The sequence below is a fragment of the Zonotrichia albicollis genome, chromosome 2 (assembly GCF_047830755.1).
Source record: "Zonotrichia albicollis isolate bZonAlb1 chromosome 2, bZonAlb1.hap1, whole genome shotgun sequence".
NCBI classification, from domain to species: Eukaryota; Metazoa; Chordata; class Aves; order Passeriformes; family Passerellidae; genus Zonotrichia; species Zonotrichia albicollis.
Window position 1 is genome coordinate 29,491,025 of NC_133820.1, and position 14,482 is coordinate 29,505,506.

At 37.7% G+C, this 14,482-nt stretch overlaps 1 protein-coding gene across 2 annotated transcripts in view; it reads right to left on the minus strand.

Annotated features, from left to right (window-relative positions):
• MOSPD2 (motile sperm domain containing 2) overlaps positions 1 to 14,482 on the minus strand; it is a 32,610-nt gene that overhangs the window by 17,916 nt on the left and 212 nt on the right. The window contains exons 2-6 of one of the 2 annotated variants that reach the window (XM_014270420.3): positions 14,273 to 14,339; positions 5,276 to 5,431; positions 4,435 to 4,521; positions 3,009 to 3,163; positions 565 to 625 (exon numbers count right to left, since the gene is read on the minus strand). In XM_014270420.3, the coding sequence (XP_014125895.2) occupies positions 565 to 625; positions 3,009 to 3,163; positions 4,435 to 4,521; positions 5,276 to 5,431; positions 14,273 to 14,339 (526 nt within the window). The remainder of the gene's footprint in view (positions 1 to 564; positions 626 to 3,008; positions 3,164 to 4,434; positions 4,522 to 5,275; positions 5,432 to 14,272; positions 14,340 to 14,482) is intronic. The other variant, XM_005491781.4, reaches the window with a different exon arrangement.

The following is a 14,482-nucleotide window of genomic DNA, read 5'->3' on the forward strand; positions in this document are numbered from 1 at the left end:
AAATCTAGCAGGTAAGTATGCAGAGTTTTCTAAGTATGCACACAAAAATGCCTTTTCAGGCATTCTGAAAATAAATAATTTTCAGAATACACCATTTTCATTTTCAGAATAAACCATTGCTCCCCATAAATGTCTAGAGCCATTCATTCTTTGACCACTCAAGGCTCCTAAAGGATACAAACTATCAAAGTTTGTAAATCTTCTACACAAGTAACAAGCAAAGGAAAACAAGCAAAGGTCAATTCTTTTCTCTTATGAACTTACAATAGTTCTTACTAGGTATAAACATAGTAAGAACTATTACTTAGTAATAAACATTATTACTTCACAAACAGACAGCTGATTTTTGACGAAAGTAAAGTTTATTCACAAAACAAAGTTTTGTGAAAGGACAAAGTTTTGATTTAAGGACACAAATATCCTAACACTATAACATTAATGTTTCATGAAGTTACCCCAGAAAGCACATGAAAAAAACCCTTATTTTCCCCATATTCTATCATATTATGAAATGCTCTTGTTACACCATTCTACAATGCTTAATACTTATTATACAATACTTACTGAGGAAGTTTGGGTAATAATCTGTAAAGCAATTGACAATAAACCGGACAAAATCCAAGTCCTAAATAAAAAATAAAATAAAATTTTAAAAAAATCACAGCATAAATGCAAAGCAAGCCAAAACATTAAAAAGTGCAGGCTTAGTTAAGGCATTTAGTAAAAAGCACAAGATAGATATTTTGTAGTCAACTATGATCAAATTTTACATACACTACAAATATCCTCAAAACACAATGCAAGGCTTTTTCCTCCATTAAACTGCTGCAGGATTGTGGTCATATTTCCCCTTATAATCACGGAAAGTAGTCAATAGACCTCTGATCACTGCAATAACTAAGAGATCTACACTACTGCAGAGTACCAACAGCATCTAAGATGTGCAGGAAGGATACAGGAAAAAGAAACCTTTAGCACTAGAAAAGTTTGACAGATGGAAGAATACTCAATATACTGAAATTTCCCTTCAGTAATTATCCTACATACTGTTGAAAATACTGATTGCAGTAGTATAATATTTCCAAAGCAAAAAAAAATAGGTTTCCTTTGAGGAGAATTTTTAGGTTTAGTATTAGTTGGTGGCATGCAGTGAAACTGTGGGCAGAGGCAGTGCTCAAAAGAGCTGCTTCTATACCACGCATTTTCAGGATGCTTCTATCCAATGAGCAACTGTAAAGAAATAGTACAGTCAGTCTCCTTTGCAAAATCCAGCTATAATGGAATTGCATTACACAGCAAGAAAGGGTTTTTATGAAACAGGTATAGAAATAAAGCAAGAGATACCTTGCCACAATAAGGTACTCAGGTGGGAAGCCTACCATGAGTACTCTTCCCAGTCCTTTAAACAGACATGACCACTACTACTACTACTTTCAGAAACAGTACAGAGTGTTTCTGGCTGAGGATCCAAAGCCTCAGCCAGTAACAATGGGGAAGGAGCTCCTAGGGTGATGTAAACACACTACCAAAACATTTTTGGACAGAGTGAAAAAAGCCCCCAAAAAATAACACTGTGTAAAGGGATCACCCACAACCTGAAAGCTTTTTAAGTGGCTTCAGCAACTAGAAACTAACTTGACATCTTTACAGGCAGAAGGTGGCCTCTAATAGAAGCATTCATCTCAACTGTCTGTTGCTTGTACCAAATGCAATATCTTTCATTTAACAGAACAAACAACGATAGATTAGAATGATTAGAATCTCCATTAATCAGGATGCTGCTCTCTATTCTGCTGCCTATCCAAAAACAGTACTATCAGATAGCAGAGGGATATAGATCCATTCTTTTGATGAAAGTCTGCAAGTAGAACTGCAGATTTCACAGACTATTCAATAATTGCATCTATTCTAGTTACCTGAACTGGTGCAAGAAGCCATTAGCTATCAGAATTATCTCCTGCATACCAGTGATAAAAGTGATATAGTAGACGTCCATAGCAACAGAACAAACAAATGTGGAAAGCTCTGGAAGAGAACTCAGAAATTCAAGTTCTTTTTCCTTTAGGATAGATTCATCAATCACTCCACATGGCTACAAATAGCCATTAAAAATATTCCTGTTCTGTGATAAACATACTAACTACAAAGCAAGACTGTACAGTGGGACAGTTACAGACAGCACTTGCTGAGATTTTGTCTCTGGGAGTCTCAAAGAAGTAAGCTGCTTCAGGATATAATCCATAAAGCCCAAATCAAATTAGCCTTTTGCATCAAGGAAATTATTACAATCCTTTACTCCTGCTATGTAAAACTTTGGTTCCAGTATTATCTTTAGGAGCATGAACAGACAGCTCTCACTGTACAGGTAAGAGCATCAACCTTGCAAAACAGAATCACATCCCATTTATTTGTCAAATTGCCTCCCCATAAGCTGGTGGTCCTGTACTGCACAGCTGAAAGGCCCCAATGCAACATGAATAATCTTGCCCATGCCAGATATAGACAACCTTCTGGAGCTGGGTTTGGGGATGGGGTTTCTTTGCTTACATTAATTCTTACTATACCACCTACCACCAGACAAAAAAAGCACAAAGACGCAAATTTCAGCCATTCCTGTAATAACAGGACAGCATGGCACTCTGGTAAGAAAAATGTAATTATTCTATAGAAATACCATTTATTTTTTAACCTACAGACAATCTGTGAGAATTTTAGTTATTAGATTAAATCCATAAATATGTACTGATAGGCAAGATCTCAACCTTGCAATCTAAACTAGCCCAGCCACTAAACTAAAAGTAAGTTTTCAGCATGCTGCAGCAGACAAAATTTAATATGTAACAAAAGACTTTGGAAACTGCTTGTGTCATGGGAAAAAGCTCTACCATATCACTTATCTCAATGACTGTTATTTATGTGTCCATGACTGCACAGTGACTTCCTTTTTTCTTGTAACACAGGTTAAATAATTCCAAAAGCAATCAAGAAGAGACAGTAAAAATACTTACTATGTGACTGATTCCAGTTTCAGCCATATCAAATACCACTGTCAAGGGCTTTCCATGATCTCTCTTGGCATAGTGTTCTAACCAAAAAGCCACCAGTTTCTTTTTGTCAAGTTGTTGTTTAGGATATCTTGCATGATGCTTCACTTTGAACCAAACTTGGACAAAAACACACACAAAAGTTGAAGGAAAGATCCAAGCAAACAGAAAACAACATCCAAATAACTCCAGAGGATGCACTGAAATGTATTAAAACCTCTGAGTTAGTATTGAATATTTTTCCTGATTTTGTGACCACTGAACAGCCAGAAAAACTGCACACCTCTTCACATATCCCACATTTCTCACTTTTTTACTATAATTTTTTAGAAATTGAAAATACAAGAATTATACCTCAGAAGAAAAAATAAAGTGGAAAAACATTTTTTGTGTATTTAAAGACTATTTACCTAGATTAGTATTTCACAATTTAAAATTAAACCACATGGTCTTCAGACAATACTATGTTCAGCACATATTCTAAGTATGGCTGTAAAATTAATGTTTCCTTTTCTTCTTAGGTTTCCTACAGGTTTCTTCCTACAGTTTCCTGCAGTTGATGTGTTTTGAAAAACAACTCATACATGCATTAAGAATTATATAAAAAGCAACATATCTTCCTAAAATAAAATGAAAAATTCCAGGAGGTGAGCAACATTGTAGAAATGAAAGCCTAGTATATATTCTTCTGGAATAAAAAAATGAGTCATACAGACACTTTTTTTTCCATGGGGGAAAAAAACCCCAAGAAACCCACAGGCATAATTCAAATTAAAAGATTTCATAAAAATGTCTGAAACCAAGTTAGTGATTATACAATAAGTGAGAAAACAAATATTCAGGGCAGTATTGTGAAGAGTTGCTTTCATTTTTACTACTTTTATTGTATAAAAGTTAGACAAGCCTGAAAATAACTTCAGATGTCCTCAATAGTCTTCTCCCTGAAACTTGGAAAGCTGTAGTAAAAACCAGATTTCTTCTCCATGTTTCATGTAAAGAAACAAATGTTTTTAAATATAGCATGTTAGCTAGACTGTATTTCAAGGTGAAGAAAAACCCCCATTCAAACACAGAACATACATTAAACTGTTATATTCTTGTTTGAGACAGTGGTCACATCACCAAGCCTGTCAGAGTCAGGCCCATGGTGTGAATCTGAGGCTGCTCTGTGCAGGGTCCAGAGCTGGACTCCATCACCCCGCTGGGTCCCTTCCAAATCAGTGGATTCTATAATAAATAAAAACTTTATAACTCAGTTACCTTTTTAATGAAAAATAATAGCCAATATACACCTACGTCTGTTCTTAAAATGCTAATTTTTCAAGATGATAAAATGCTGGAAACAAAACAATAATCAAAGGCTGAAAATAGTCTATTTTGTATAACTTACATAACTTATAGCCCTCTTTATCATATCCATGCAGAAAGAGAGCACCAATTTCAAATAACCATTTTGGAAGGACAGATTCTGATAAGTCTGCAAAACCAAATGAAATATTATTTCAGTAATCAAGTAATCATTAATAATCACATTGTAACTTAACAGAAGTCACTAAAATGGAAAAGTCTAGCAAAACCCCCAAAAACATCTTTATAAGCCACTTTCCAAGGCCTTTATTAGACTAATGCAAATAGTAAAGATTTCAAATTTTCTCAGTATCTTGTTCTCTTGCTACAGAGTAGAATCTATTTATGAAGTAAGAATAATTGAGGAAAAAAAATCAACAGAAAAAAATGCTTCAAATGTTTATTTTTTTTCTATCTGAAGCCTCCCCACCATGCTCTATCCTTCAGAGTGTGAAGTCCTGTATATAGAGCTCACCTTCAAAATATTTTCACAGCACAAAAATGATATTTTTTATTTAACGTACCAGACCAGTGCTATTACAATGAACAACACAGCTCTGTTTGTTGTGAGGCTTTTTGTTATCTGCTTTTTTTTTAGAGCTCTATGATGCAAAGAGACAAAGCAAGAGATAGCTGCCTTCCTTCCTTCCCCTTAAACACCCTTTCAATGCACATGGAACCACAACAAAACTGAGACACTACTGGTCAACATAAAAAGCAATACTATTTCTCCTTTTTTCTTTTTTTGAAAGTTCTTGCTCAGCTCTCCATGGTACTTGCAAACCTTTGAGAGGTTCTTAATGAAAGCACATATAGAGGTCAGTGGTAGTTCAAGAGAAAAGCAACACACACCACCTTCAAAACCCTTGTATAGCATAGCTTACCATTAACTGTGTATTCTTTCCTCCACTGAAAGCTTTCATCAATCATCTTTAACGTATCATCCACAACATCATGGCGCCAAATCAAGTAGTTCTCAACCCATTTATCATCTTGCTGAAGTCTCTCCACATCTCTAGAATCATATTTATCTGATTTATCTAGGAAATAAATAAGTTAGTGTCTATAGCATTTGCTTCAGAAGCATGCAGAGATTTGTTAAGTTTATGTCTATAAGCATCTATTTGGTACATAAGATTTCTCTTGCAGTTTCAAATTTTAGGAAGCAAAACACAGCATGATAAATTAATGAAAACCATTTATCTGCTGCAACGATATTTGGGGACACTACAACATAACTCATTAGAAAAATATTCTCACTAATAACTCTTACTAGAAAAATAATTTCTGTGATCCGTATGCAACAAAAACAAGGTGCATTTGGGACAGGTGTAATTTTTCTAAAACCAGTTGTGTGCAATTATTAGAATCTGTGTACTAATGAATGTATATACTAAACATCACCAGTACATGCTTCAGTTCTCAAACTTATAGGTATCAGCAAATTAGAAATAAAATGTCTGACAACAAATATAAAATTCTTGGGTTTGAGCGCGCACTATACATTATTGCATTACACAAAATTGTTTTAATTTAAAAAAAATTACAGTTTACACTTGTTATAAATTGTTACCCTACCCAAGAAAAACTACAATTCCAGAGTAGCACAAAAGCCCCCAAGGCTTCTTGTATCACATCAGCAACATGATAAGAGGCATACATGCTTTTGGAAGTACTTCAGATGAAACAAGACTTACTGCCGCTCTGAGTTTTTTTTTAGTTTTAAACAGGAAAGTAAAACAAATGCTAAATGGACCTATTTCTACTGTAGATACACTTTAACAAAAGCCTGTTTTTTAAATCAATGATCCTCTGTCTGAGAAATTGGTAAAAATAGAATGCAAATCAAGAGCCCATAATAGAAACAGGCTTCAAAAAGCAACAGACACTGATACACATCTCTGCTAGATAATAAAAAAAACATAAGCTCTTAAACTATTCACTTAAATTCATGATTACCATGGAAAAAGACTGTTAATAAAAGAGGTTTAATTTTCACATACTGGAAAGAACTGTTCCTCTATCAATAACAAACTGCTTTAAGAGCCATTTACAACTATCTAGAACTGTGATGGAATGGCTTGGCAGTGAGTTTTTCACAGTCAGACAACTGAAGAAGGGGTTAAGAAAAAGACACCACTAAATTCTGCTAATATTTGTTGTTTTACTGGCCTACATGCAAAAACATGATCTATTTTACTTGTCTTTCCATTTATACTGTTTTCTGTTATAATTTTGTCAATATAACTGCAAGAGTATATCAATTTAAATGTGTCCATTCACTTAATTGTAGTTGCACTCTCCAATGCAATTCTTCACATCTGACACACATCACACACATCACCTACCATGTTCCCTTCTTCATTAGGCTTCAGATTTCTCCCTCCCTTAATCCCACATTCCACTACTTTGCTTTGTTACTTAGATAACCCTAGATTTTAATCCCACTTTCCTTAATCTTAGTCTCCTACTTTCTCCTCTGCCTAAGAGCCTCTAATCCACTGAAATCTTTTTAACTATTGAAGTTCCTTTTCTCATCATTTCCATACTTGCACTGGACAGCAGATTTCCTATATTCTGAGCCCAGTGAAGTGATCACTCAGCACCAAACTGAAGTGTTTAACTTCTCTGTGCCTCTAGAGGAACCACACATGAACTGCAAAAATCCTGGGAGTGAAATTTCGTAGTCTCAACTGCTCATTTGAAATTTGTAATTCTCCCAGTGATTTAGGAAGCTTTGTCTGAGAGAAGTTAGCAGTACTTAGTTTTAAGTTAACTACTTCACCTCGGTTTAATTAATACACACTGGCTTCCAGCTATGACTGACTGCAGTTTATCAGCCAAGTACTTTGCAGAGATCAGTCCCATGTGTATCTTATATAAATAAGGGATTAGGGTACTCTGTAATTAAAGAGAAAACCCACCACCAGGTAAAAACTAACAGGATAGCATTTCCCAACACTTTTTGAGGCTCTCTTTGCTTTCAGTATCTGTCTGAGAGCCCAACTAAAAATGAGAGAATCGTGCACCTTGTATCAAACTGTAATTTAAAAACATTGACATACTATTACATGGAACAAACATCAGAAAACATTTCTCAGCCACTAACAAGTTTTCTCAAACTCTGAACTTAGAGAATATTTTTAAGAACATGGACTTTTAACTTTGTGAGTATTTTAAGGAAATGAAAGAGAAACAGAGAAAATGTTTAATCTGAACTTCCAACATCAATGGAAAGCAAGCTGCATTCAGTGATTAGGATAGTTGAAAAAGCATCTTTCCCTCTCTTCTGTAACTAAGTTCTCAGCAAGACACACGTAATCTGAATTTACATATATGCTACAATATACCCTAAAACCAGGGGAAACAACTATTCAAGTTCTACAAGCACTTGCAGAATGCCAGTATTTGAATCAGGTTAGCTTGAGACTGACAGAACAACAGTACTGAGTACTGAATACTGTATGACTTTTATCTGCTTGATCCAATTCTTGCCACAAAATAAGTAAAATTTAGAATGCCAATGTGAATACAAAGCAAAGGTGGTTTACGTCACACACAAAAAGCAGAGTGATATAAAATTGATGGAGCCCTTCCAAGAACCCAGTGACTGAAAACGTGTCAGCTCAGAAGAGGAATGCCTCTTCAAATCTGTACATGCCACATAATTCTACAGACATCTGGAAATTCATTTTCAAAATATACTGTGAAATAATCAGAATGTTTCTAATTTTAAATCATTCATGGAACACTTGGGTGCAGTTACTGCATTATTAGAAACTTCTGGAGTTGAATGAGAATAAGTTGAAATAAAATAAGACCTTTGGGATTCTCAAAAAAAAAAAATTAAATACATCCGGCACAACAACTAAGAGGCCAAAAAAGAAACAATATTTGAGGAGCACCCATATGGAAATTCAGGTGGAACTATAATCTGAAGTAACTTACCTCAGACAGTCTCCAAGCCTACCCATTTAGATACCTGTAACCATAAACTGATGCTTTTCTCAAAGGAGAATTAGGTGCTTGCTTCTTCACACTTGCAGGACTGCCACTAGGACACTAAGTTTAGTCACCCTCAGCTCAGGAAGAGAGACATCTCTGTAACTGAGTCCATAACAAACAGAATTTTGGGAGGTATTTGGAGCACACAGCACTCACCCCCAAAGGCAACACAAGGAACAGCACTATCAGATATTTCTGTTCAGAAAGGGCTACTGAAAACAACTGTGTAGTAGCAGTGCCAGACTTTTGTGTAACATTTCACAGTCCAGAGGCTTGGAAACCTGGTTGCTCCCTCAGCCCAGTCACTCCAACCTTTCTGTATCCTAGAATAGTTCCACAGCCATGGAAGAGGCAAAACTGGGATGCTGCAATACTTTTCCATTGACTCAGGAAAGTGCAGAAACTAAGCAAGACTCAGATCCAAAAAAAATCAAGAAAAAACATAATCTGCCAAATTCTAAATTCCACATAAGGGAGTGACAGTAGCAAGGAGATGTAGCCATTATTAACCCTCTTTATTCCTTTAGCTGAAAGCTCTTCAGGAAAATTTGAGTGAACAAAATTGACCAGGCATTTAACCTTATTTTGACAATAGTTGGTTAAAGTCACTGTCATTTTCTCATTGGGCACTTGAGGTCAAGACAAAAGACTGGAAGAAGACAAAAGCTGTTTGAACAGCAACTTATTACTTGCCCTCCCTTTTTTTGTTTTAGTGAGGACTTCTGTCCTTTCCATGAGCACACTGAAACTCTACCACTTAATTACTGTGTTTCAACATAAAGAATCTTCTGTAACACCAGAGAACACCTCTGAAAACAACTGCAGAATGACACAAAACTAAATGCATGCAGATTTCACTGCAATACTTTCACTAGAAGATTCCATTAAGTTTTCTGAGGCACAAATTGTAAAATCCCTTTTCTTTGTTACTTTTTTTTCAATGCCATCAAATTTCCATGTCAGGAGCCCCTGGAGCAGGTCCAGTGGAGGGGTGCAAAGAAGATTAAGGGACTGGAGCACCTCTCTAACAAGAACAGGCTGAGAGAGCTGGGCCTGTTCAGCCTTGAGAAGAGATGGCTGAGAGGAGACCTCATCAATGTCTGCAGCATCTGCAGGGAGGTGGCAGAGGACGGGCCCAGGCTCTTCTCAGGGCTGCCCAGAAACAGGGCAAGAGGCAATGGCAAAGACTGATGCTCAGGAAGTTCCTCCTGAGTTTGAGGGAGAACGTCTTTGTGGTGTGGGACTGAGCCCTGCAACAGATTGCCCAGAGAGGGTGTGGAGTCATCCAAGGACTGTCTGCATGCAAACCTGTGCCCTGTGCTCCAGGATGACCCTGCTGGAACAGGCTGGACCAGACAAGCCACTATGGCTCCTTCCAACTTGACCTGTTCTGTGATTACCATGAGAACAGTGCTGTGCTGCTGTGTTTTCTTCTAGTGTTTATGCTTTAAGAAAAATAATACAAACTTGAGAATATTCAGCAGGAATACAGAACAACTACAGGACTCAAAACCAGGCAGCACAGCTGAATCACACCTGAAATTAATACAGAGAAGTTCAGAATTAAAAACCTGCATGACCTCCCCCTTCAGAAAAAGCCCTTATCTAGAAAAGTAGTGTTAACAGAACAAGCCATACATAAAGCTAAGTAGGAACAGCAACTGCATATCTTTTAATAGAGAACAAACCCAAAACCTTTATTGTACAAAGCGGAGAAAAAAAACAACTTAGAAAAGTATGTCAAGTGATACATTACACAAAGAAACTCAATTTAACTACTGTCTTAAAGCGACTCCAGCCAAGAATTCTTAGTTTAAAATGGTCACAATCATTTCTCTGACTTTGGCTACAAAGAGGAAACCCATTTTAATTGGCTGTTGATGCCAACATTAAACTAAGTTCTGTAACAATTCAGATATGTGCCTTCAGCTGCTACATGAGAAAATCAGCAAGACTAGAAACAATTTAAGAAGGTCAGTAGCCAAAAAGGGACAGAGACAAAGAACAAACTGAACACTATTTCTATCCAATAAGAAATCATTTCAATAATCTCAAGCAGCAATAGACAAATAAAATATCTGCATTCACAAAGTGAAATAAAATTTTAGCAAAGCTGAACACTGTCAGTGACAATAAAGACTGCTTTCAATAAAAAGCTCAATCATTAATGTTACAGAGCCTTTTATGAAAGTATGATTCCCATCTATCCTTCCACCAGTCTCAGCCTGAAAGCTAAGAACCAGGGGAAACAGACTTTTCAGAGCATAAAAACACATGCAGGTATCCAAAACATTACTTTAAGAGTCTTCTACAATAGTCTTATCACTGATTTTTAAGAGTGTCCCATATGTCTAAAAATTTATTTGCAATCAGCTCATATGATTAACAAAACACCTTTGCTACTGGCTTAAAGAAGGTCATGGTGAAATTTAATCCTTGGCACCGGAAGGATGGGAAATCTCTCTTGCAAAATCTTTTTTGAAAATTAAGATTTGCCTCAAGGAGAAAGGAAAAGGATGTAAGTGGGGAGGGCCAGGAAATAACAGACAATTAGAAACAGTTAATATACAAAACAAACTATGAACAAAACTAGTTTACTGAAAAAAATCAAAGACTTGATTGTAAATAATTTCCACTGTAACATTAAAATAGAAAGTAATAGCCCAGAAATAAAAGCTAATTTTAGAAATCCGCTAAGGAATGGAAATTCACTATAGAAAAAGACATGCTTGTTTGCTAGAAAACAATGTTAGTGCCAGTCAGTGCTAGAAAAAAAAACCTTGTGTTTCCATTGTTCCTTTCACCAGTAAAATCATTTACATCACCAACTCTCACAAAGAATCTAAACAGGCAAAACAAAAATTAGGCCCAAAACCAGAGAAGACAAAGTGCAGTCTGCCCACCACATCAGACAGTGTTTGCCAGTCTATTGGGCTAACAGGGCACTACTGGAGATAAACCTTTTAAATACAAGGCTTCCATTATTGGGACATACATTCCTCACAAGAACTGAAGTTGTTTTCAGAATCCAGCTAGAAAGTTAACTGAAGAGGAAAAAAACACCATAAGATTTCAGTTAATAATAAATACTGTTTTGTAGGTAAGATCCAAGAGTGGCCAAGCTTTCCTCCTAGAACACTTCAATGGCCAAATTAGCTGAAAAACTTCAGCAAGAAAGTTCTACAAATTTTGGGAAAATGAGCCAGTAAGGTTCTCTGACACTTTCACACTGTGTCTGGCTATCAAAAGCATCTTCTTATTTGGTCACATAAATGAAACAACTGTATAATTCAAAAACATAGATTTATGGTGCTTCCAGTTGCTGAACTGAACTTTTCCCACCTAACCTTGAAAATTACCAAGACCACAGCCTATTATAATATTAATATATGTTGGAATATTAGACTTCCCTGACACACCTATATATTTTTGCAGGTTCTACTTTAATCTAAAAATTGTATTCTGCCAATAAATAATTTCAATGAAAAAGTAAGATTCCAAGGACCCTCTAGGTTTTAATTTCCTAACAGAAGTAAACATTACTGTAAAGGCCATCACAACATTGTGACCACTACCCAATCTTCCTGCATGAGGAGGGGCAGGAGGGAAGCTAGTAACTGTGAGTTACAGAATATGGAAGAATCACTTCATCTTTGATGATCAGAATTACTGTGTTTCTAGAATAACCAGTTACATTGTTTTCCCCAGAGGGAAAACAAAACAGCAGCAGCTGCAACCTCCAGAAAAAAAACCACCAACAACAAAAAACACCAAAACCAAAAACCTGCTTGAAAACTTTTCTCCAACTTTAACAGCTGCAGATCACCTGTAAACAGAATAAAGTTTGCTCTGTATAGGCCCACAATTCTATGACCACACTAAACTTCACAGGAAGGATCAGCTTCTCAGTGCAGCCTGAGAGTGCCCTTAGTTTTGAAAGCAGACTAAAATTCCTGGGTATGAAGCAATCATTTGCACCTTTACACCCCAAAGTCACAGGTTTGAGGGTATCTGCACACATGCAGCCCCACATCCCTTTGATTAAGCAGCATAAAAAAATGTTTTAGAACACACACAGTAAAGGCTGATAGACCAGTACAAAATTAAAATCCTGTGGTTTTCCCTCTTGATTGTGGTCATGAGAACATTAACTTGCTTGTAGCATTCCTAAGTTTGTGGCAAAATCTTAACAACACAAACTCAAAAAAGTCTTAATCCTATTTTGTTGGAAGGGCCAAGAGCCTAAAACCATGACCCAAAAATGGGCTTACTGAGAAATAGTGCTCAAAATTCTGCAAATAGGATTACAGCTTACCTTGCAACAGTATTCAGTTATTTAATGGCTGTATCAACCAGCCCAACAGAGACATCATTGCAACTAGAGAAATTGTGGAATTCCAAGATTTTAAGCAGCAGATCAACTGAAAGAATAATACCCCTTTTCCACAATTACTGTCCCAGAGCAGCCCTAGGCTTTCTGAAATAATTATTTATGAGTGTGACTCTGGGATAATAGAATACAAAGGAAGTTGAATCACCTACCATATGAAAACACTAATTGAAACCATTAAGAGACACAAAAATTTAGACTTTAAGATGAGCCTCCACTCATTCAAGCCTGAGTTTTACAAAGATATCTTTATTTACTTTGAAATATCAAATGGTAAAATAAGCTCTCTCTACTTCAAGACTTTCTAACAAATTTTGTCATCAGAAATAAAGGCCATGTCTAACCAAGGCCAAAGTAGTCTCCTTTATGAAAGTTAGCAGAGCAACCATATGAGAGAAAGCTGAACCACCCTCAAGACCTCCAAAGTTTTCCAAAAGCGTGTTCCAGCCCACTACAATGAAGAAGCACATAACCCTTACATAAAAGTGATAGACAGCAGGGTAACCTCAATAGTTCTGATCAGAAACATCAAAGCAAGGCGTTTGTTTGCAGAACTAAGGTACATATTAAAGGAGATGCAGCCAACACAACTAGGAGACTTTTACTGTATTTGCACTAAAGCTTGCATAGAAGCATGTTTTTAGTAAAAAGTCTCTAGATAGTCACAATTAAACATACTGTTCACTACAATTGCTTGCATGCTCTACATTCCTCCAACATAAGCAATGCAAATCAACCTTGAGAAAAAGGGAACCACTCTAGGCTTTCCCCAGTCCTCCCTCTCCCCTAGGCATCCCCAGCATCTCCTGGCCTTCATTTACAAATTCAAATGCACCTGCACTTAAGAACCGAGTTGGACATGCAGCATGACCTTAATTATGGCCTGCATGAAACTCAAGTGCAAGTTACTCCAGAAAAACAACTCTTCCTTTGACAGACTCGGTGATGTCAGGATGCCTCCGCTCCCCCTCCCTGACACGTTTTATGTCCAGAGAACACCAAGCACAGCAATGTCCCAGGCCATGCTCTCCAGCCAACCAAATGCCCTGCAAGAGAAAGGGACCAAGAGCTTTGCCCAACACAGTGACCCAGCAGACAGAGCACCGAGAGCCAGCACAGAAACCTGCTGAGCATCACACCCTTCCATGGATTCAGGCACCCTAACTGCGAGCACCAGGGCAAGTTCAGGTTGGATATTAGGAAGAAATTCTTAACACAAAGAGCGATCAGATATTCGCATGGGCTGCCTGGGGAGGTGGCAGAGTCCCGGTCCCTGGAGGTGTTTAAGGACAGACTGGATGTGGCACCCAGGGCCGTGGGCTGGCTGACAGGTGCTCAGTCACAGGTTGGCCTCGAACACCTCGGAGGCCTCTTCCGACCCAGTGGATTCTGTAACAGACACAGACGTTCCCAGACCTGAGAAAGCAGGACACCCGCAGCCCCGAGAGGAAAGTGACAGCGGACAGCCCCTGCGCCCCCCGCTCACCTGGCAGGTACTCCGCCTCGAAACGCCGCCGGGTCTCGCTTATCAGCGCCCCCTTATCCTGCCGCTGCTGAAAGGAAACATGGAACAAGAGGGCCGTGAAAGGAAGGGGAAGGCCGGGGCCCCAAACAGCCCCAGACCCTCACCTGTACGGCAGGGCCCGGCCACCCGCCCCACCGGATCACAAACCCGAGTGGCTGCGGACGGCGGCTG